Source organism: Scomber japonicus, chromosome 22, assembly GCF_027409825.1.
Source record: "Scomber japonicus isolate fScoJap1 chromosome 22, fScoJap1.pri, whole genome shotgun sequence".
Taxonomy (NCBI): Eukaryota; Metazoa; Chordata; class Actinopteri; order Scombriformes; family Scombridae; genus Scomber; species Scomber japonicus.
This window is the reverse complement of record NC_070599.1, coordinates 6198404-6223094: the sequence shown is the minus strand read 5'-3', so window position 1 is coordinate 6223094 and position 24691 is coordinate 6198404. Positions and strand designations below refer to the sequence as shown.

The 24691-nt window shown below is 41.0% G+C and overlaps 1 protein-coding gene across 1 annotated transcript; it reads left to right on the top strand.

The window, feature by feature from the left end:
• Positions 1-552: 552 nt before the first annotated feature.
• On the top strand, positions 553-21912 carry LOC128384002 (serine/threonine-protein phosphatase PP1-beta catalytic subunit). The gene is made up of 8 exons (XM_053343584.1): positions 553-670; positions 15662-15793; positions 15907-16137; positions 16985-17089; positions 17297-17368; positions 19362-19513; positions 19674-19808; positions 21308-21912. The coding sequence occupies exons 1-8, from the start codon at positions 619-621 to the stop codon at positions 21410-21412; spliced, it is 984 nt and encodes a 327-aa protein (XP_053199559.1). The 5' UTR covers positions 553-618; the 3' UTR covers positions 21413-21912.
• Positions 21913-24691: the final 2779 nt, after the last annotated feature.

The following is a 24691-nucleotide window of genomic DNA, read 5'->3' as shown; positions in this document are numbered from 1 at the left end:
TGCTAAACTACTCATTTCACTGAATAACGTAAATACAACAAGAAATATTAATACATAGTAGAGTGTTCCACTATAGTGTATAATAATAATGGTTGAGAATAAACAATCACAGATTGCTACAGAGAGGAACCTATAGATAGTTAATTAACCCTGAGGCAAATATTATATATTAATAACTATCTAAAGTACATTAAAGCTGTTAAAATAAAACCATTTATTAGAGTTTGTCCCATCTCTAATAGACAGGCTTGCAAAATAATTAAATTTGTATAAAATAATTACATTTCTATAAAATAATTTTTAGGGGGGAAAAAATACAATAATAATTGATTTATTTTAGGGGTGCTGAGATAAAAAAAAAAAAAAGGGAGGTCGAGCACCCCTAAAAAGGGTCTAAAATCGCCACTGGTGATGTCATTCATTGCAGATTAGAAACTGTTCATTTATCCATACCACTGTGTTAGAAGTTAAAATATCCGAGGGGCACCTAAAGGCGTCATAATAGCCTTAAATGGGAGGAGGTTGTTTCTCGGTGCTTGGTGCTGCGGTGAGGCGGTGCCTTGTCTCGCCTGCTCTGCTCCAGACTGCGGCGGGCGGGCAGAGCTGTTCGTTACAGAAATGGCGGAGGGGGAGTTGGACGTGGACTCGCTGATTTCCAGGCTTTTAGAGGGTGAGTCCGCAACCATATTCTGTACATATAATCTTGATATTCGCGGTATTACTCCTCCGTGGTTATTTGCGGTGCTTTTGACGCCGGTTGGCAGGAAAATAGGCCCGCTTGACTCGCTAGCGTAGCCCGGTGTTGGAGTGACTCGTCCCGTCTGTTGGTATAATAGGAATCACAGGCACACCTTTAGTTAGCCTCCTCCTCCTCTCTTACTTATCACATTATTAACACAAAGTTAGCATTATTTTACATCTGTTGACACTTTATGCTTTCATACAGTGATATTTAAGTGTGTTAGCAGAGTGGTACGACGGTTAAGTGGTAACAAAGTTGGACGTTAGCTAGCTGGAAAAGAGTGTTTGTTATATGTACCGAGACTACCTCTAGTAACCTTTTAAAACCACAATCATCAATTGTTGCTTTGATTCATGTTGCAGTATCCTTATGACATCATATTAGTGTCATCACTTTGGTATGCAGACACTAGCTAATAAGCTTTTATAACACACAAGTCTCACTGTTTAAAACTGTGCTGCTGTCTACAACTAAACACACCTCGGTGGGCGGCAGCTTCTGGTGCACATCACTCCTAAAAGTTCTACATTGCTTTTAAGCCACAGCAAAGCTTGGCTTAAAGTAAGTATGCTGAACATTTGAACACAGTTGCCTTGTATCAAAAGAGATCTAAAGTTATGATTCTAGTATGGATATGTATCTTTTGCCCCCTTGATAAGAAAAAAGTTGGAGTTTTTAAATGGGATTTGGCATAAAGAGTCTTAAGTTGTGGATAGAAGGCTAGTCACAGCGTTATTGTGTTTATATGTGAACATTGCTGAATAGTAATGTTTACACAGACCACAGACCTTGATGCTATTCCTCTATAAATAACTCTGCAGAGTTTGTACCCAGTAAGCATTTCAATATTATGTAACTTTCATTCGCCTTATTCCCTGCACAGTTAATATCACAGCCAAACCAGACTCAGTGTATTAAAAGTTGTTGTTTTTCTGTTCTGAACAGTGCGTCCACTTCTCAGCTGAAGAGTGACACTACTTAACAACCATTTAGTTTATGAGTGTGTAAATGCTGCAGAAAAAGTAAGGTCATTACTTTCGAAGAAAACATTGTTTTTGTTCCCACATCGCTGTTATGTGTTGGGTAGCAGTGGGTGACTCTCTTAGCAGTGCTAAATAAGGGATCCTGACATAGGTGAGCGCATCCGCCTGTCTTTCTCATGCCTTTCATTCTCTTGAGAACACAGATGGACAGTGTCCCTCTGTGTCTTCAGTAAACATGCGGGGGGCTGAGGCAGTGGTGAACAAACATGGAGCAGGGATTGTCTCACAGACAGATTCAACGTGCTGGAAATCAGATACTCACAGAAATGTACACAGTTTGTCAGCGCATGCTAATGAATGAGCACGGTGTAGATCAACATGTCAGTACAACTTAATCATCTGGATTGATTGGGACTGGTTACATCATAGCTTGTATTCCCTTGGTGTTTATGTACAGTAACAAAGCAGCGTGACCCTGTATGTCAGCTGGGTAACACTATACTGCAGCTAGTTAACTGGCTACATACTTAGTTGCTTTTCTTTTTAATGCGGTGACTAGGAAACCTCAGTGGAGGAAATTGGAGGGATCTGGTCCTAAAAGCTTCCAGATGTGAGCAGTGAATATATCCAACCATCCATCTCTCTTCAGCCACTTTCTCTTTCCATCTCCAGCCAGTGTGTATCCAACTGGCTCAGTTTTGGTGGGAATATACAGACTCAGGCTTATGAGAGGCAGGCTTCACACTAATAGTTTTCTGAAGGCTGATACTTCCCGATCCAAACCAAAATTTGGTGCAAATAAAATCTCTTAAAGAAATTGAACAATGATGTATTTCTTCACAGCTCCCTCCTGACATGCTGTAAATACTCTGCTTGGAAGAGGACGGTGTGATATGACCAACACCTTTTATCCTGATAACAGTACAAAATATAGCACATTTTCTGTGAATTCAAATTGATAAATAGCCCCCCCCCCCCCCCCCCCCCCACACACACACACTTCTTTGTCCACCTTTTGCACAGACTAAATTACTCTTCTTGTTTTTTTACTCACAACAGTTTTATTGCACTTATAGTAGCATAACAAATGTAGTTGTCATCAACTCAAGTACTTAACCTGGTTTACTGTCTGTCTCTCCTCTGCTGCGCTTTGTGTGTGAGCAGCACGCACACACACACACACACACACACACACACACACACACACAAAGGACTCAGCCCTGCTTGTGGTTGACCACAGATAGTGGACGAGAGTAATGCGACCATAAATGACAGCAAAACATAGTAACACACATTAACTGAGGTGACAGGAGTGCATATAAATGAGGTAATTAAAGATAAACATGGTGTCTGCTGTGTTTTACTGTTAGCAGAAGAGAGACACGTGAAGTAGTCCAGTTGACAGCTACACTAACCTAACGTCCCTAGCTTGGAGTAATGATTTGTCCCCCAAAACTGCAGTTATATTATACAAAACATCAAATCTCATCTTTCTTTTCCCTCATTGGAAAAATCCACAATTGATGAATATGCAAAAACTGTTTATATCAGAAGTTTAACCAAAACTACTACTTCACTGAAAAGTTTGGTTCTCAGTGTTTTTGCGCTGGAAGCTTCAACTTTCCACACCACACTTATGTAAGTTGCATACTGGACCCAATTAACTCCAAACTAGATGCAATGTCACCAATCATGCTCATGTTTGGTCTATAAAATGTCAGAAAATAGACATAAACGCCTGTCGTGACTTCATGAATCCAAAGCTGACATTTTCATTTACTTAGTTTTGTCCTGACTAACAGTTCAAAACCCAAAGCTAGTCAGAGGAGGCAAATATTACCATTAGAGAAGCAGTAGATCAGTTAATGGACTGTTTCTGCTTATGAATCTGATCAAACATTCATTATCATCTTTTAGTACTTGACTTTCTATACTCAGTGTTACCGCCATATTTAGTTTGGCTCCAGAAATGTATTGAGGTTAGAAAGCCAGCCAGCCCTACTTGGCTTGTAACTGTATGTTTGACCACATGACACTTTGCAATATCTTTCACAGCTATGTCAAGTTAAAAATGAATGACGTTAGAAGCGGAGACGTTACTGGCAGGTGTGTAATCACTTCTGTAAATAAATCATCATCTTAGGTGATCAGACCTGATTGGACATTATTTCAGTTTAATAAAAGGACAAAAAAGGCAGAAGCATGTTAGTCTAACAGCAGCAGACAGATTTGGGCCACAGAAACGTAAATGTACTCTCACTAACTGTGGCTGGTGTGTCCCTTGTCTCTGTAAGGCCTGCATTTTATTTTAAGACGTGACCTTTCAACAATACAAAGACCTCTCGCAGGCTTTTCCTCACTGGTGCAATCTTGATATCCCTCATCTTAGTTTACTCCACTAGATTACAAATCTAAAGCCAGCTATCATGCAGACATCTACCAAACCTCCTGGCAGTGACTTTCTCCTGGCAGAAGCTCCCAAATCTTTTCACTTTGCCGCACTGGAGAGTTTTAATGTTTTTACTTCTTTTTCTTTAAAGGTGTGAAAGGATTTCCTTAACCCTTAAACAGACAACGTGCACCAGGAGATACAGACTCTTTAACCTTTGTGTTGTCCTCCCGGGTCCTTCCTCTGTCCTTCCTACCTACCTTCCTTCCTACCTACCTTCCTTCCTTCCTTCCTTCCTTCCTTCCTCAGATCTAAGTTCAGCTGTTAGGGTAAATGTTCCCCCCTTCTGTCCTTTCTTCCTTCCTTCATCTGTCCTTCCTCCCTTCCTCCCTCCTTTCCTTCCTTCTTCCCTCCTTTCCTTCCTACCTTCCTTCCTTCCTTCCTTACTTTCCTTCCTTCTTCCTCCCTTGCTTCCCTTCCTCCCTCCTTTCCTTCCTACCTTCCTTCCTTTCCTTCCTTCTTCCGTCCTTTCCTTCCTTCCTTCTTTCCTTCATTCCTTCCTTACTTGAGGTGCAAATGACATAACTAGTAAGGCCTGTTTAAGGGTTAACAAGAGGGGATGCTTCTGTCACTTTTTCCATGTGCACTGGTGCCAGTAGAGAACCTACAGACGCACATACAGGAGCTCTCTGATGTCTTATTAAATGTCAACAGGCACAGCTGTCCCTGGTAGAAATTAACCTACCCTTTCGGTGACACACAAACACGGGGGTGGGGGGGTGTAAAAAGGGCAATACATTAATACAGTAGACGTCAAGCTCAGTGGTGGTTGTTGTTGTTGTTGTTGTTGTTGTTGTTTATAGATCTCTAGTATTCAACTTTTCTAATTGTCTCACTACGCTGATGATAGGATTACAATGAAGACGCTACGACCTTTATCAAATAAACAAATACCTGTCACATACCCTTCAGTACGACCACGAAAACAACTCCACAGGCTACACCTTAGTTCACAAATGAACCCTTATATCATGTGGTAAACTGACTGTATTTCTATTTATGTGTTGCTAATGCCCAATCAAAACCAGAGCTCATTGTGTGACTACATGACTGTAAATGTGAATCTCTTTACGCACGTGTCCTTTGTGTGGTGGAGAGGTTGACAGGTGTCGTCTGACTGGTTGACAGGCTAAACCTGATCAACTGACAACACCGTTTACAATCAGCGACGTGGCCTGAGTGTTTTCACAATGACTAGTTAACATTTATATATCTATAAGTCTGGATGTTGGTATCATGCAGTCAGATTGCAGGTGATGTCTTGAGTCAGTAGAGCATAGATCGTCCCCTTGGCATTACTTATATCAACACTGTAAATGAGAGGTAACCCCAACCCATATATGTTCATCTCATCTCATCCACTGTGTATTGATGTTTAAATACTATAGTGATTGTCCTCCTCACCGCTGAGAGGTAATCAATCCGCTCCCAGCAGGTTCACACTGTATAGCATGACACTGTAGTCAGTTATCTGTCATTTTTAATATGACTGTCAGTACGCGTGTTTCAGGTTTCACAGTGAAATATCTCCGCTCGGTCGCAGCACCGTCACGTTTTTCACAGTATCTGCAGAAATCCTTCACTTGGCTCTGCTCATTGGATGTCAGTCCTCTGTAAGGACTCACTGCATGTTTGTGTGCAGTTTACAGAGAGAGGCCAACCTTATATTTTTCTGTTTATTTGAGTTTTCCACACTCCTCCCCCTCCTCTTCCTCCCTCCATTAGTTTTTTTTTTTTTTTTTTTTTTTTTTAAACTAGTGTTCTGTCTATGTGCTGCCATCCATCCAGCACACCGGCTATTACGGGCCCCCAGCTCTCCCAACATGCCCATGCTAAGCCCATGTTGGCCCGTGCTTTAGCCACAACAGGCCCTCTGTTTACCCCGCCAGCACCGTGGCACAATCAACACAACAGCCACATACACCCACCAGCAACACAGAGGAGAGGGGAGGTGGGGGCTGGATGGAAAGTAGCAATTCAGGTCCATACTTTTATTTATTTTTTGGTTTGGTTTGGTTTACAGGCTAAGTCGTGAGCCAAGTTGTAACTCGGTATGGGTACATAAAATCTCCTAAGAGGATTTCTCTGTGTAAGAGCTGCTCAGGTTCGTGTTTATTTCCTGAAATGGAGTTTGTCCTTTTATTGTTGATCTGTGCAGTTTTTTTCTTTTTGGACAGTCTGCGTCCACGTTCCACTCGCTGCAGCCCCAGCAGTGCCTGATAAAGACTTTTTAATAAGACCAAACATAGAGGCTGGTGCTGTGTATATTAGGTGGTGATGGCGCATGGAGGGGACCCCAGTTTGGTTTGTACCTCAGTTTTGGCATCAGCAGAGGAAACAAATTAAATGTGTGACAACAATTTTGGCATTTTATTGTGAAAATTCTGGACAGAAAACTTGTGCGTGTGGAAAACAGGAAAAACAAGTAACCAAAACTAAAATGTCAAAATCTAACCATCAGAGCCAACAAAGCAGTAGCCTAGAATCTTCTTAAATTCACACAGCTGCTCAGCTTTCTGTACTCCTAGAGGTGCATCCATTTGGAGGTGAGACAGGACAGTGGATTTCCTGGATATTAATATATTCAATTAATACTGTTTTCCAGAGACATAACGTCACCCAACGAGGCCCACTCTGATCCACTCTGTCTGTCCTCTGTCGCTGTAACTTCTGGGAAACTACTAAATATTAGCCCTTAATGACATTACTGTCTCTGTCAGGTCTGCTCAGCTCTATGAGGTATACAAGCAGGAGCCACACCACTAACAGACAACAACTGTTTCACTGCCAGAGCTGTTTGTGTGTAAGGTCTTGTACTGGAGGATTAATGTTGAGGACAAAGATGAGACGTTTGTCATAGTTTCTGAACAGTTTCTTCTTCTCTTTAAAGGTGAAATAGCAATATATGAATAAGTTTCTTCTCTCTCTCTCTCTCTCTCTCTCACTCTCACTCTCACTCTCTCTCTCCCCTTCGTTCCACACTGGTGTCACCCTGCTTGTTTTGGTCGGACGTGGAGGGCCACCGCCGCGTTACGTGGTGCTCCGGCTGCTGGCGTGGCACTCTGTTATGGAAACAACAATGGTGGAGCCTGTGCGGCGGGGGAGCGTTCACCCCCTGGCACCGAACGTGGCACAGAGCTCACCCAGGCCTTTCAGCTACCCCCCGCCCCCTCCTCCGCCTCTCTCCTTCTATTCACTTTCTCTCTCTCAAGCAACATTTCTCTCATCTCATCCTCCTCTCTATCTCTCCCCACTTTCTGTGTCTATACCAATGCCTCCTGTTTATCCCACCCCACCCACCCACTCTCTCGCTCTTTCCCCCTCTCAATTTCATCCTTTCTTCAGCCCCACAAAGACAGCTATTCACCCGTGGCACTTAAAGGCGAACAAAACGTCCTCTGAAAATTGCAAAGGCCGCTCAGAAAATGCCACCGCAGTCGGGATTTCTGCCTCAAGATTCCCTCTCTCTCCCTCTCTCCTCGCCAGAGTTTCTCTTGTTTTCTCGTTCACTGAAGGGTCACTGTTTTCCATCGGCCCCCGTGTGGGAGAGAGAGTGAGACGCGGGAGCGGAGGGAGAGAGGTTTTGGACTCGTGCCCAGGGTTGGAAAGAATGGAGACGGAGAGCTAAAAAAGGTCTGACTGAGCATCTTTATCGGTGCTGCGAGGTACAAGCAGTGACTAAAACATGCACAGTCATACCTGCTTTAAATTCAGGGCTCTGCTCGACACATTAGTGGCTCCTCTGAATGTCTTGGCTTGACGATTTCGGAGAAAAATGAAAAATCATGCTGTTTTTTTTTTTTTTTTTGTCTGAACTTTCCATTTCAAGTCTGTGCAGCTCTCATCTGTGGTTTAGCGTCTCTCAGCTTTGTTTTGGTTTTACGTGCCCACAAATGGACTGTTTTGTTTCAGTCTCCCTACTCTCATCAAATCAGAACAAAAAGTAGTTCCACTTCCAGCCCAGTACCAGGTACTTTTTACTGAGTAGTTGATGAGGATCAAACCACAGTTAAACACACTGGAAACATCAAATGAATGCTCTTCATGTTACACTTTTTTTTTTTTTGGTGCTGAAAGAAATATCTTCGTAGTTCAGATCACACTTTAAAATATTGAAATCTGGCTTTTATCATTTAGGGAAAGTTGTTGTAGGTCTTTACAAGAGCTTTTGTTAAATAAAGTTGTTTAGATTTGACAGATAACTGGGACAAAAAAGCTGTAGTCAAACCAGAGATGTTGCATTTACATGATACACTTGTTTTAAATAGTTTTTATCTCTCATATACTTCTTATCTTATCTTGTTAAAGTAACTGTGCCATGTTAACAATCAGCAGGTTTTCACAGTACACTAAATTCTCATAATAAATTACTGTAATCACACCTACTATTCCAAATGTTACAGTAGGCTACATGAATTCAAATTTAAGGGTAATTACTGTGATTAGGGTTCAGCACTGTACAGTCATTTAGCCATAAAATACTGTAGTTTTACAGTCATGTAGTGGTTAACATGAAAACACTATTACTATGAATTGTTGAGAATTTTCAGTAATTTCAGATAATAATTACAGTACGTTATAATTTTACATTAAAATGTATTTTCACAGTAGTATGGTGTTGGGTTTACTATAGCAACACAACACAATACAACTATGATTTTAAGATACTTACAGTATACCACTATGAATTTACTGCAGTTATTAGCTGGTAAGTTATTGTGAAGTTACAATAATCATTGATATAGTGTATTTTGGTCAGGTCTCTCTTGTAAAAGACATCATGTATCTCTGTAACATTTCCTAAAGTAAAGCATCAATAAATAGTGTTAATGTCAAAGTATATTGATAGTAATACTAAAGTCTAAAGGTTTGGAAGAACTTTATAACTACACTGCAGAGATGTTGCAGCTTTCTGATCCAAAACTTAGGAAGATGAAGACAAGATGAAACAAGTCGTAGGGCAGAGTAAAAACCAAACATCCCAGCAGCACACTGAAGTGGACACAGTCTCAACAGACTTTGTATCGTCATGCAGTTTTCATTGTGGAGCGCTTTTTATTGCAACTAAAGCAAAGAACAGAGTGCAAACCAAGCCAGAACACACCAGTTGAATAATTGACTTATACGGGTCAGCCTTGTTTTTATGCTGCTGATATTGCGCTGACCTCAGTGTGTGTGTGTGTGTGTGTGTGTGTGTGTGCGTGTGTGTGTTTGTGTGTTTTCCTGTTGATGTGAACAGGCTTACGCAGCTCTTTGCAGCTGACAGCCGGTACATTGTTGTGGACCTTCTCTCTCAGTGATGGAGCTCTGGGCCCGTGCCTGGCTGGTCTTGTTCTCTCTCTCTCTTTTCTTTTTTTTTCCTTTCTTTCCCATCAGATACAGCAGAGCCTTCAAGCGCTCCCTCTTTGTCCTGACAGCCTACTTCCTCCCTCCTCCCTCCATACAGTAACGCCCATATATGGTAAAGCCCCGAAGAAGCAATCCTGTCTGTAATTCACTCTCTCTCAAGTGAACTCTGCTCTTTTTTTTTAAGTGAATGGAAAAATAGTTGACCTCCTTGACCCTTTTAGTAAGTAGTTTGCAGCCAATGAAGCAGAAGAAATGAGTGAAAACCAAACCTCCCTTTAGAGAACTACACTCTAGTGTCATTTAGATTTGTCATTTATGTTTACAAGCTGTATATTTGTGTATATCCTTAGCTTCTGTAGGGTTTTTTGAATTGGTAACTGTAAAGACAAAGGAAAGTAAACTTGTGAACCTCAGTGACTCACTCCAATACTTTTAGCTGTGTTTCCTACACTGCACACAAGCAGGCTCGTTCTCAACTGTTTTCCATCTGGGTTTTTTGTTGTTTTCCAGAGAACTTTAAATCTGTCATAGCGTCATTTGAGTGTTCAGTCTGTCAGGTTGCACAGCTATAATGTGGTGTTTGTGGTTCAACGCGTACAGCACAATGACGGGTTGGGCAGCACTCGAGATCCTCCCCAAATATTTAGTGAGTTGACTTGGTGACTATCAGACAGCTGGACTGTAAATCGGGAACATTGGCTCATTTGTAGCTGAGAAAGGTCGTCCACTGTAACAAAACGTTAATGAGCAGTGCTCTAAAGTAATTACTGACTTCCTCCTTCTCACAGTGGAGAAAGTATTCCAATTAATAACCATATAAGGATTCATTCAATTGATTATAGGAAAGGATGCAAGTTGGAAACGACAATTTATAGCTGTTATGGAAAAAATAACATCAATTAATTAGTCTAAATACAGACAAGATCCTGAGATGTGGGTTACAGAACAGCAAATCCTCCAATTCTGGGGTATTTTTGCTTGATAAATAATACATTTTTAGTATGATTAGTTTTTTTTGGTTGTTGAGTATGAATAGCAATAGTTAAAATTCAATGCCTCAAAACTGCTCTTGTGTAGGGATCAGCTGTAGCTCTGTTTAAAATGTTGCGCTCCACTCATTTCCAGTCCTGACACTACAAAGAACCCATTATTGAAAACTTGTAGATTTCATTTCAGCTCCATCTCAGCTTAAGGGTTTTGACGGTAGTTGCAGATGCTCTGACCTGTGTGGACTGTAGCGTCAGGCAGCCCAAGCTGACCAGGTCTGAACGGCCTCCGAGCTGCCTGGAATGCAAAGACTTACTCTGGGAGCAGTGTGAGGCAGAGGACAGGGGCTCTGACGTCAGCGCGGTTCACTGACGACGAGGAGGAGGAGGAGGACCCAGGAATTCAGGCACAGCCAAGAATGCAGCCTAAAGATAAATAGATGAAGGGGGGGAAAGGGGTGAAGAGGCAAGAAAGAGAGAGAAAAAGAGATAAAGCAGTAGACTGTGTAGTAAAGTGATCTGCTTCAGAAAGGGCACAGCGTTGAGTTTCAAGCCTCCCGTGTGTGTGTGTGTGTGTGTGTGTGTGTGTGTGTGTGTGTGTGTGTGTGTGTGTGTGTGTGTGCGCATGTGACCAAACCCAAACTCCTAAGCTTAAGAAAACATCTCTTGCACCTGACCAAATTAGGAGAGATGACTCACAAACATTGGAGAGGTTTCACTGCGATGGGCTCTGGGGTAGATTTGAACTAATCGTACATAAAGAAGCAGCTGGGAAGCGCCAGTCGATGAGAACACCGGTCCACCCCTCCCGTCCCCCCAGTCGGCTTTGAGATGAGGCCGCCTTCATGAGATGAAGCCCGGCAGCTGTTTTTAACCAGAGAGACCTGCTTCATTTCCACTGCTGCCTCTGAGACCGCAGTGACGCTGGCTGATAAACACTGTGCATCTGTTAGCTCTGTCTGTCACTGTCACAGCATATGCTTTAAACTTTTATTTACATGGATTTGACTGTTAGTTTGCCTTCATGTGCTCTATTTACAAATACATCTGAATCATAGTTACACAGGTTATTATACTCTGTGTTTTAAAGTCATTTTCTCTTTGCATCCATTCATAATATAATGCAAAAACTGCTCCTCATCAAAAAATCAAACTAGCACCAGCCTGAAATTTAGCAGCTATCAAAACACACAGCTGCACATCAATGCTGCTACGCTATTCAGTCTAGTTTCTACAAGTTATCTGCCTATCTGTCACGATGAAGTAATTGGAGAATAAACCACATATCAATGGAGGAGGCTGCGTTCAGATCGTACAAGACGGGACACGGCCCTGCCATTCATTTAAATGAGGCCGGCCTCTCTTTAAAAACAGCTCATTGTGTTTTTTTAATAGCTTCCGGATAACAGTGGAGCTCTATGACACAGAAAACCCTCACGATGCATCACTTTGCCTTCCTGTGAGACAAACACACCCACAAACTTCACAAACACTCTTCACCAACCAGATAATTAATATCTATCCAAAACACTTAGCTGGTCAGCAAGTTGCTACCTGTTGCTGTCACTCCTGCTACACGTGCGTGAGATCGTGTGTGTGTGTGTCGAGCAGCCTGGACAGAATGTTTCTGCTGCTGAGTGATTAATGTGTGTTGGATGGATATCAGTGTTCATCATTACCGCTGCACTATTTGAACTGTGCTAGAAGTTCTTAATAGTAATGTGTAATTCTGTATGGGTCAGACATGAACCAGCAGTGTTCACATGAAAACTGGATTGTTTCCATCACTGCTGTCAGATGTGCTACATGTTGGTATGCAGGGCGTGGGTTTGGCCGAGATGCCACTTTATCTGCAAATCAGCTCCTCTCCCTCTATTTCTCTCTCTCTCTCAGCAGCAGCTCCGCTCACCAACACCTTGCAGGCTGGAAATTGGTCTTGCTGGGTTGCCATGGTGATCAGATGAGGTGGTAGTGGTGTTCGTGTGTGGGGGGGGGGGGGGGGGGTATCACCACCTCCCCGTTATCTCCCTTTCCTCGGTATCTCCCTTTCCTCGGTATCTCCCTTTCCTCGGTATCTCCCGCTCCCTCTCTTCCTCTTCACTTGGGGAAGCTGCAGTGCAGTGGCAGTAGAGTAAAGGATGCTGGGATACCGCCCCAGAATCCCATGGCGGTACAATCTGAAGTCAAGGTCACTGGATCACTGTGTGTGTCTGTGTGTGTGTTACCGGCTAGGCCTGAACTTAACCCTATGATGAAAGTGTATCCTCCTAGGCAAGTGAGGTCAGTGGTGCTGGTTCTGGTGTGTGTGTGTGTGTATGTGTGTGTGTGTGTGTCCTATATCAGGCCTCTCTCTCTCTCTTTCTCTCTGTCAGCTGAGCCAGCACAGATTGCAGAGCTGAAAGGGAGGGGTGTGAAATCCACTCTCTTGACAGTCGACACACACATTTAGGAGGAAACACACACACTCTCTCGTTGCTTGTATATTGTGCTCAGTGAAGGGTAAGTTTTTGCATAGGAGTATATTTTGAAACCACAGGAAGTTTTTAAGGGCATGCTGACCCTGACTTTTTTTGCAGCATTAATGCCACACATGATTTATTCATGTGTGTGTGTTTACCTGTGAAATCCCTCCTTCAGACAGTCTAAATACAGCCTGGGTCTCACCCTCCAGGTGGGTGTGTGTGTGTGATAGCAGGTTGTGTTTGGTCCCAGGCGATCAGAGACAGAGCAGTGAGTGTTTATGGTTCTCGCTTAAGGCAGAAATAGCAGGGTCACGTTGCACATGTGCGCGCACACACACACACACACACACACACACGCACAGTCGTCCTTTTAAAAGTGGATGTAAAATGCCTTCAGTGCTTCAAGGGAGTCACCTGCAGGAGTGTGCTACACTTTCACAGGGAGACTTCTTTTTATCTTTTCTCTCGCTCTCTCTCCTCTTTACAAAAACAAACTCCTCCAACTGCACAGAGCTGCAGGATTCCTCCGCCCGTGTCTGTTTGATTTACTTATTAAGTGACGCCTGCTGGGATTTCCATCATGTTCCCGAGGTGTCATCTGACAGCAGCAGTCTCAGTCAGCTTTGGCCCACTTCTGCGGTGGTTTACAGAAGCAGTCTGCGATCCTGCTGCTCACGTTGAGCACAGCGGGGGAGATACGTGGGCCAGTCACAAAACACACAGGAGACACTGCAGGGAAAGTTAAAAATCTCTAATTGCAAAGGCAGCGGTGTCGTCAGCGGACAGTAGCCGTACTTGTACACAGTCGACAGTTTTTTCCCAGTTTTTAGTAGCTGACTTGCAGGAGCTTTGTTCATGAATAGTGCAACACTTTTTATTCAGCAGGAAAACATTTTTACTCAGCGGGCCACTTTTATGCATTATATTATACACATTATATATTGATAAAATATTTACTGTCCTGGCTTTCACTTACTGTTCTATTACAGTGCTGACTGTGCAGTATGTGTCTGAACATACTGAGCTTGGTGAAAACTATTTTACATAATTTGTCTATCAAGATGATGAAGTAGCACAGCTGTTCTGTATCACTCTTTATTCCCCAAACACTTTCAGCCAACAGCCGTTCAGCAGAGTGGTGTATAAAGTTAGATCATTATAGTTCACCTTCAGGACTTCTCACTGAAATGTGTCTAAAGTATTTAAAGTTAGATAGATAGATCTTTATTGTCCTTGCAAGTATATGCAATGAAACTCTATTTGAGCAGTCCAATTTATGCATAGAAATATAATATATATATATATATATATATATATATACATACATACATACATACATACATACATACATACATACATACATACATATACACACACACATACACATACACATAACACTAGTGCACACACAAGGCCAAATACATCTCACTCATAACACGTACGCATTCATTCCCATACCCATATGAACTTTAAAAAATGTGTTGAATACTATGAAATATAAATAAGGAGCAATGAGAAGCAACAGTTACACAGTTCATTATTGCAGAGAGTTGGCATTGAATGTTCTTTGCCTGGAAAATAGCATCTAAAATGAGCAAAACTACCCAATGAGAGTCCTTGTACAGATGCTCATTGTATCTGTATGGGGATTAAACATTAAACTTAACTATGGTGTTTTCTTTCAAATAAGCTATTGAAAATATAATGTTGGTATTGGTACAGAGACTGGCTTATTGTATTGGAACTGGTGTCACAAAACTCATGAACTGCTTAGTATTAATATTATATATTTTTAGAAAATCATATAGAGTAGTGACTTATGATTGTTTTCAAGACATCTTCAAAATCTTGTTTTTATCATATCAACCATATAAAATCCAATATTCAGTTTACTATGATGTATGACAGAAAACAACTCAAACCAAAAGTCTAATTGACTAATCAATTAATCAACCAGTTATAGTTTTTTCCTTTAATTCTCTTTTTTTAAAACATGCTTGTTGTGTTGTGTGTTTTGTATATATTGTAATTAGTTTCCATCATATAGCAGATTGTTGGACTAAACCAGGGAATATTTGAATATTCTACACAGAAGCAGGAAATGTTTAGAGAAGACTTGTGTTGTTGAAGCTCACACATCTGCATGTTTTGTATGTGTACATACTAGAATATAACCATATAATACATCTAAACAGTATAAGAAGTAAGTTTAGGCTTTTAAAATCTCTCACCATTGAATTTATTTATTTTTTACTCAAGATGGAAGTTGGAACAGGAAACAAGTGAAAGTTTTCAGCAACATCTGTAATTGCACTGCAGACTTTTATTACCGCTCTTTAGAGCCTGGAGTCTTGGCGCTCATTGTCACATGACCACAGTGATTCCAACCCTTCTCTTTTCCTCTGAGTTACACAACAGGAAACGCTTCCAAAAACACTCCCGACAACATCAACAACACCCACATGCAGGCTATTTCCATCCCGTCCGTTGGCTCAACCCTGCCTCCCATATTTAGTTTGAAGCATTTTTAAAAGCTCACCCTGAAGGAGGTGATGTGTCAGACTCATCCCTGAGAAGAGAAATCGAGCGTGGGGATTCTGAGAACTCTACGATTGCTTTGCCGTATGCCTGAAAAGCGGGATGAGTTTACTAATGATGCTCTTATTTCACTCTTCCTCTCCCCTCTCTAGTGCGAGGATGTCGTCCAGGGAAGATCGTCCAGATGACGGAGGCTGAGGTGCGCGGCCTCTGCATCAAGTCCCGGGAGATCTTCCTCAGTCAGCCCATCCTTCTGGAGTTGGAGGCTCCGCTCAAAATCTGTGGTCAGTACTTTCATCCTTCCAGAACCTCCTGTTTCCCTTTCCTTCTCCTAAACTGTAGCATATCTACCTCTTTTCTCCATTCATCCCTACTTCCTCTCCATCCTCCATCCCAGGTGATATCCACGGACAGTACACAGACCTGCTGAGGCTCTTTGAGTATGGCGGCTTCCCTCCAGAGGCCAACTACCTGTTCCTTGGCGACTACGTGGACAGAGGGAAGCAGTCGCTGGAGACCATCTGCCTGCTGCTGGCGTATAAGATCAAATACCCAGAGAACTTCTTCCTGCTCAGGGGCAACCATGAGTGTGCCTCAATCAACCGCATCTACGGCTTCTATGATGAGTGTGAGCGTTATTGTCTCAGACTGGTTTCAGTTCCCCATCCAGTCCGTTTTGTGGGGATCCAGTTACATAATGTATAGCACAGCACACAAACATGTGACCTAAGCACAAGTTTCTATAGAGAAGTGGGCCAAAAAAAAACCTTTAAATAAACCCTGTTTAGTATGGAGTTCAACCTGCTGCAGAGGACGATCCCATTTTTATTATGTAAATGTGGATAATCGTCACTCAGAAATACTGTGATGACAACAAATGTCAAGATTTTGTCAAAGTTAAGCCTTGCAGTCAAAATACAGCAGTCTGTCTCAGCAGAGCGGCTCCAGCTCACTTTTTGCGTGACTCATCAGTTTTGACCTTCTAATGGTTAAAATGGCACACAACAACAGGTCCTTTTCAAAGACATTCTTTTTAAATCAAACAGTGAATATACATTAAAGTAAAACTAGAGGAGCAACTTGACTTGTATTTTGTATCTCAGTCTTCATTCTATTGGTTATGATTTAATTGCACTCAGAGTAAATGCTGAGTTCTCCAAACCAAAAGTGATGTCCCTCATAAAGTCACTGTTAAACCTTTTTATTTTTCTGTCAATGTATTTATCGATTAGTCTACTTCTCATTGCAGCTCTTATTGAAAAATGTTTAAAACTTCCTCATGTCTTGTAAAACAGTGTAAACTAGCGAGATGTGTAATGACAAGTATTACACACATGCCAAGCATCATTTTCCATCTTCAAGCTCTTCAGCAAACACTGTGGATATAATTGAAAGAGGACAGCAGACTTGAATCCAGATGCATTATAAATCCCAGTGTGTGTAGACTGATCAGCTCTGTCTTATTCATTGTGCAGGTAAACGCAGATTCAACATCAAGCTGTGGAAGACTTTCACCGACTGCTTCAACTGCCTTCCCATCGCTGCCATAGTGGACGAGAAGATCTTCTGCTGCCACGGAGGTGAACACACTGCTGATCATGCTGCATGTTACTGACTGCTAAACTATAAATTCACAGCATATTTTTGGAGTTTACTAATCTGCCGTGAAGGAAATGGGTCAGGACAAGTTTGTTGCTTCACAGATATAAGCTGCAGTTAATACCTGTACGGACTGATAAAGAGATTTAAAACACTGATTGTTTTGTGTCGTCATGCTGTCCCCACAGGACTCTCTCCTGACCTGCAGTCCATGGAACAGATCAGACGCATCATGAGACCCACAGACGTTCCTGACACAGGTAGGTCAACACACACACACACAAACACAAACAAACACACAGCTGGCCAGATGTTTTATGTCATCAATTCCAGAGGAGAAAAAGAGTTCTTGTTGTTTTAGAGTTTTCATCACAGCTACTACACCTTGTAATGGAGTATTTTTACATGCTGTATCACAACTTCATAGCTACTAAAGTAAAGGATGTTTATATTTCCTTTCCTATTTTTACTAAAGTAAAAGTATTTTCTTTTCTGCATTGGAGTTTTAGTTCATTTAGAGCTTGTAAATAAGGATTGTCACAGGATGGGTATCAGGATTGATCCAGGCGTTTTTTTGTTTTTTTTTTAAACAATGGATTATTTATTGGCTATTTAAAGCCTGATCCACTTCCGATCTTGCTGCTTTGCTTTGGTTAGACCCGCTGCCAAAAACGTCCTATCACACTGTGTGAAAGTGATAGTGATAACACGAGCAGGCAGAATAAACAAACAGCAGCCAGCAGCTTGGCTCAGTGATGCTGTGCTACGTGACAGAGCATGTTAGACTAGTTAGCAGAGCTGCTGTGGGTTAAAAAAGGGCATTTATACACATTACTATAGGAAGTCATTTAGCAAACTGTTCAGCTGTCACACATAATGCATTATTAACTGCATCAGAGGGTATCAGATTGTTTAAAGGGAACCTATTATGTTCATTCCCAGCTCTACATTTTTATTCTGGAACTCTACTAAAGTTGCTTTGCATGATTCACAGTTTGAAAAAAAGTCTTAATTTATCTTATACTGGCAGCCATTAATGCAGCCCCTGTCTCTTTAAGGCCCCCCTCCCAATGAACCCACTCTGTTCTGATTCGCCAGCTATTCAGAAGCCTGCAGAGTGGCAGCCGTATCAGTGTCAGGTTAAGTTACCGCTGATGCAAACATTTCCTGCTGAATAGTAGACTTTTATTATGAAGAATATACAGGAAATGAATGTGTTCCTCACTAAATTAGCAGTTTTGTTAGTGGTGCTAAAAACTAGTGGACACATGAACATATAAAGACATCTGGAGCTCTTTGTGCAGCAGATCAGTTAAAATACTAAAATAGGAATAGTAGAAGCAGAAATAGACACAGTGATGATGATGATGTTTGATGAAGAGCTGCACACTTCCAATAACAGGTAGAACACTTATTTTACTTAGCACTGCTGTGGAAAGGAAAAACACTCACAACATGCCAGCTCAACGGTCATGGCTCAGTGTGACCACCCCCCCCAAAATAGTGAAAGAACACCATGATGTTAGCAGAGCGGAGAATCAACCGGTGAGCTCTGCGTGGAACAGATGACCATATAAAGACATCTGTCACCAGTTGACATCACCTCGTCTTAAAAGTAGAAAAAACAGCTGGAAACAGAGCGTTCAGAGCAGTGTGAAGCTGCTGTTTTTTCCTCACATGGATTACCTCTAGATACATTTACCTCCATTTTTTGACACGCTGGCCACTTTTAACATTAACATCCAACATTGTAACATATGATTGAAAATGAGAAAAAAACATAACGTGCTTCCTTTTTATAAGGGCACAAAAAAGTTTGATGTAACTTTGATTTTCTTTTGCTTCCTAAGTCTAGTGTAGCAGTTTGGAAGTTGAAGGAAACTTGTTGAAGTTGAGCCCCTCTCAGTCCTAGTGCCCGTCTTCATCAAACCTGGTCCTTCTTGTCCTTATAAGGCTGGCAGTGTTCAGACTTTGGCAGCTCCTGTCTCTCAGATCCTCTTATGGTCCTCTTAGATCCTCTTATGGTCTTTGAGGGAGACTCTCTGTGTCTGGATGTTAACAATGTATGTGTGTTTATATACATAGGGCAGCCTTAAAGTTTGAATGCCCAATGAAATGCCTGAAATGTGACGGTTTGTTCTGTGAGCCAGATTTGAGTGTTTTATCGCAGGTCTCATCTGATCCAAAAAGTAGAAATGTAGTTGTGTTTTTATGTTTTGCGTTATTTTTAATTTGCCCCCCCCCCCCCTCCAGGCCTGCTGTGTGATCTGCTGTGGTCAGACCCAGACAAGGACGTCCAGGGCTGGGGAGAGAACGACCGCGGTGTCTCCTTTACTTTTGGAGCTGATGTGGTCAGCAAGTTCCTCAACCGTCACGACCTGGACCTGATCTGCAGAGCCCACCAGGTACACCCCTCCACCCCTCCACCCCCACTCCCCCACACACTCCCCCACACACTCACTCATTATTTAACCATTCAAGCAGGACTGAACTTCCATGTAACACAGAGCCTCATGTAAAGTTCTTACTCCATACTGAGTCAATGCTTGTGTCTGACGCCCCCAGGTGGTAGAAGACGGTTATGAGTTCTTTGCCAAGCGACAGCTGGTGACTCTGTTCTCAGCTCCCAACTACTGCGGAGAGTTCGACAACGCCGGCGGCATGATGAGCGTGGATGAAACCCTGATGTGCTCCTTCCAGGTGAGAGGTCACCACGCAGCACTTGACTGCACCGTTGGTTACTAGTGATCATACTTTGACCCAGAATGGTGTCAGTGTTCCTGCAGTGTAGAGACATTACCACATAGATTTTGCATTTGTAGCACAAACACAAACTATGAATATCTTATCTTGTGTTAACTTCCTCATTTCATTGAACCACATTCTGACGGTATATTCAATCATTTCCTTTCTCACAGAGCTTTCCGTTCAAACAATTTCAGATTAGATCGCAACTTAATTGATATTTTCAACTTGTTTTATCGTTAGACAATAACAATCATTTAAAAAAGTCTTTTATAAATCTTCCACTTGCTTGTTTTGTCAAATGTATACTCCGAAACCCAAAGTGAGGGAGTCAAAGGTTCACTAACTTTTTTTTTTTTTTTCCCTTCTGGGGTTTTCCACCACATCTCACAATATGTAGTTCAGATCAGTTGTCAACATGTGAGCTGGAGTGTGGAACGTTGGTCACAGTGAACGTTTCCATAGGAAATATAGTTGAAAGCTCTGGAAAGAAGGGTTAATACTACTATAAAATAAATAGTAGTAAGTGGACCTGCTACTTTCAATGGTCCATCATAAACTTCTACTCTCAAAAAAACTCTTTAACACATACCATTAAACCTCTCTCTGGCCTAAAATAGCTATTTTATGACATCACTCACATAAGGGCACAACATAGGAAGACTTCACAACCAGGGAGAGAGAGAGAGAGAGAGAGGGACAACTGCGCTGTCTGCAGTATTGAAAAAGAAGGAGAGAGGAAACAAAAGTTTTGGTGTCGGCGTACCATACAACACATTAGCAAGCAAGTAGGGGGGACACTTACTTTATTTGTAGATTTGTGGATTTTTAATGCTTCAGCGGTCATAATATAATATCCCTCTTTGACCCATACGTTGTCACTCCCCGCCAAAAAAAGTAGACATGGAAAGCAGCCTGACTCCATCCACACAACCAGTCTTTCTTTTTTCTCCGTTTGGAAAGTCCTCACAATTTTTTGTCCCTTCCTTTTAGATTACATCCTTTAGTTCAGGGGAGGGGTTCCCAGTTAATGTTATGTTTTTCCCCCCTCAAAAGTCAAGGTTGAAAATCTTTTCAGATGAGAAATATCCATCTTCGCTAGCCGGACTCATTACACAGCGGTGACGAGAGCATTGTGAGACCTTGGGTTGCCACTACTCTCCTCAGTAGTGACATTCCTTATATCGTTAAAACAACAAATTTCACGTTTTACTTTTTTAATTTTTACAACAATAAATCAACAAAAAAAATTAATATATATTTTTTTAAATGATATAATTTTTCTTTCTTTTTCTTTTTTCTCATTAGCCTAGGTGAGGCATTGCCTACTCTGTCTCACCTGACTGCATACCACTGAATTTAGAGGAACCAATCACAAGACAGAAAGCATTTCCATTCTTGAATTTAAAAGCTAATTGTGTTGTGTGTGTGTGTGTGTGTGTGTGTGTGTGTAGATCCTGAAGCCATCTGAGAAGAAAGCCAAGTACCAGTACGGAGGGATGAACTCGGGTCGGCCCGTCACCCCTCCTCGCACAGCCCAACCCCCAAAGAAACGATGAAGAAGGACGAAGGGAGGAAGAGACGCAGAGCGAGAGAGATGATTGTCAGAGATTGTCTCCTGTTGGCTTTTCACAACACGAAAGAAGTCAGAGCAACACTCGGCAGAGGAGGAAACAGACGAACACGACTATTTTAAAAAAAAGACACACACCAAACCAGTCTTTCATTTACTCTTTTTTTTTTTCTTATCTCCCTCTGAACTGCTGTCACTCTCCTCTTCTTCCTCAATGCTTTTTTTCTCTGCATCTGTGTAACCTTGAAATGTTTTTAAAAAAACAAGTGTTGAAAGAAAAATGAGAAAACAGTACAAGGATGTCATTCTGTAGCATATCAGAGTGTTTCTTTTTGTCTTTTGTCCTTTTTGCCTTTTTGTTTTCTTTACAACAGAATGACAACTAGTTTAGTTCATCACATCTCTTGACTCCCCTGCCTGTACACACACAACAGGTATTAATGACGGCTGCTGGGTTTTCAATAAATAATACAGGGAAGAAATCCACCTGTTGTGTGTTTCTTTCAGCCAGATCATTAAAGACCCAGTACACTTATGATCTATGAAAAGAACAGACTAAATTTGGATTGGATTTTTGAGTATTATGATATAAAAATCGGTGGAACTGCTTATATCTGACCATACTGAGGTCACATTTTCTCAGTTAAAATGATAACTTTATCTACACATTTCTGTTGATGCTTCCTTTTAAAAATGAGTCATTTGGATGTGACGTCATGTATGTGGTTTAGGTTTAAAGGCTCCTGATCATTATCCAGATAACTGAATAAACAGCATTTTTTTGCAGGTTTGGTTTTAACAAACTCAGATACTATAAGATACTATAAACCAGCCAAGGGTGTCACCAGGGATTTTAGGTCCCATGTTAAACTTTCATATTGGACCCCACCACCTCACACAGGCCACACCAACCCTGTGTAACTGCTGCAACCACCACCTCCAGAACCCAACTGACCCATTCACAGCTGTACTCTACTCATACTCTACCTGTGTGCAGGCCTGTAGTCCAATACTAACTGTTCATTATACACTGACATTGAGCTGTGGAAATATAACACTGCAGACACATGCAGCATTCTGCATACAGTGGAATTCACTATTTGATACAAGACTGATACCCTCTAGAAGTGATGTGCTTTACTGTGTTTTACAGTCTAAATGTATTCTTTATGGTAAAATTCTTAACTGGAAAATTCAGTTATTCATGATGACATACAATGAATATAAAATATAATAAATATAAGTTCTTAAAATAAATGAACAGTATCATCTGTAAGAAACATAAGTATACTACCACTGGTTAGTGACTACAGAGGCTTTATATGGTTAGTTTCCTGCCAAAAACAAGAAACATAAACCGTGTTTGAGTACAATGTAGGTACAATTTGATTTAGTATCTATTAATGATGAATGATGATAATTAATAAAAAAACAACTTATGTTCTAATATGTTTTTTAGGGCACTGGAAATCATCCTAACTTTTACCACGTACGGTGCTGTACCATGTTTTGGTCTTTAGACAGAAGTTACTTGAGTTAATATCCTTTTGCTCATACTATCCCATAATACATATGGTAATTATGATTGTAAGGACATCAACAAACAAAAAAGTCAAGCTACACTGAGAATAAGTCTATTTCCTGTTTGTTGCTCAGACAAAAGATCATTTAAGAAGAAAAATAAATTCCAGGTTTCTGAGTGAGGACATTTGTTTCCATGCAAATTAAATTCTCCATCGGCAACAAACACACACACACACACAGCTGTCTGAAACAATCCATTTATTTACAGTGAAGTCTACACATATACATTATGAACATGCAGAAGTATCAATTCCCTTTACTATAACTCATGAGACATGGTCCAGTAGCACAATCACTGTCCTCTGTGTGTGTGTCTGGTTTTTAAATGGAGCACATAACAGTCTACATGAAGTATTAATGCTGCTGTGATAGTCAGTCCAATATGATGAGGATGTAAACACAACACAAACCTGTGAAACTGGGTTGGATTATGATTAAGGCTGATTATGACAGAACTGAACCATAGCTAATCATTTTAAATGAGTCTACATTCTTTGACAAGATATTCAGAACAAGAAAGAAAAGAGGAAAGTCTAATCACAGTTTTCATTCTTTCTATTGGTTTCTTAATGTTGACGTATGGTATAAAGTGACACAACAGAATCCTGATGTAACAAACAAAAAAAAACACTGCAACATGACCTGAGTTCACATATTTCTATTTCTGACACTGTATTTACATGATGTGTGAAATATGGTTAAAAACAAAAAGCATGTGCCTTATATGTGTGTTTGTGGCTCATCGTACCATATTTAGCTTGCTGCAAACCATTTCTTAATGCATGAGTGTAAAGTAAATTGGATGTGAATGCAGCATAATAGAAGTCATGCCTTTTTTTGTATAATGCCACTAATTTAGTTTGCTCCATTCAGCCCTTAGTTTCACATTATAGCATCAGCAGCTTTGAAAACTTCTGTTACAAGCTTCTCATTTTCACTGAAATAAAAAACACATTCACTCTTTTAATGTTAAGCATACAGACAAGGCTTATGAGCACTTTAAAAAAATATTGATCAATCCAATCAATATAAATGATGATAGTGTTAAGATAAATCTACATCTGTCTGGGGCAATATATTAATTTCTATACATCTCAATAAAAACAGTGTTATCTGTCATTGAAGCATGGCACATTGCTTGAAAGTAACCAATACAACAGCTATACAATACTAAACGGAAGAATTACGTAGTGCTTTACATTTACTCCAATGTCCACGTGTGATTCTATTGTTCATTCATAGATTACAACAACAGCACCACACTGGAGTTGAAAAAAACTGAAGTGATCACAGGTCTGTCAGTTGAAACAGTTGCTGTATCGTCAGTTATTAGTTTTCTCTGTCCTGACAGAGGGTCATGTTTAACTTAGAGGTTTTTAAGCAACAGGAAATGCAGCTGAAGTATTCTGAGCAGCAGATGGCGGTAGCAGCCTCTGTATTAGAGACGCAGTTGACTGATGAGAAAAACAGGAATTGGCCAAATGTATCTCATTGGTCATTTTCAGTACAAAAGTTCAATGTACAACACTTTTTTTGTTTGATCTACTTCTCTATCATACAGCTATTTCATTAGAAAATACAAAAAAATTCAGTAACTCAAAAACATTTCATCTAACAAATAATCAAGCCATCAATCAAAGTAGAATTTAAAAAAAAAAAAGTCAATCTGATATCAAAACTC

What these genes read in the sequence shown, in the direction of transcription:
- LOC128384002 (XM_053343584.1), top strand. Translation starts at nt 619, where the DNA reads ATGGCGGAGGGGGAGTTGGACGTGGACTCGCTGATTTCCAGGCTTTTA. An exon ending in CACAGACGTTCCTGACACAG is followed by an intron (nt 17,369 to 19,361) that starts GTAGGTCAACAC and finishes CCCCCCCTCCAG; the next exon opens with GCCTGCTGTGTGATCTGCTG. An exon ending in TGATCTGCAGAGCCCACCAG is followed by an intron (nt 19,514 to 19,673) that starts GTACACCCCTCC and finishes TGACGCCCCCAG; the next exon opens with GTGGTAGAAGACGGTTATGA.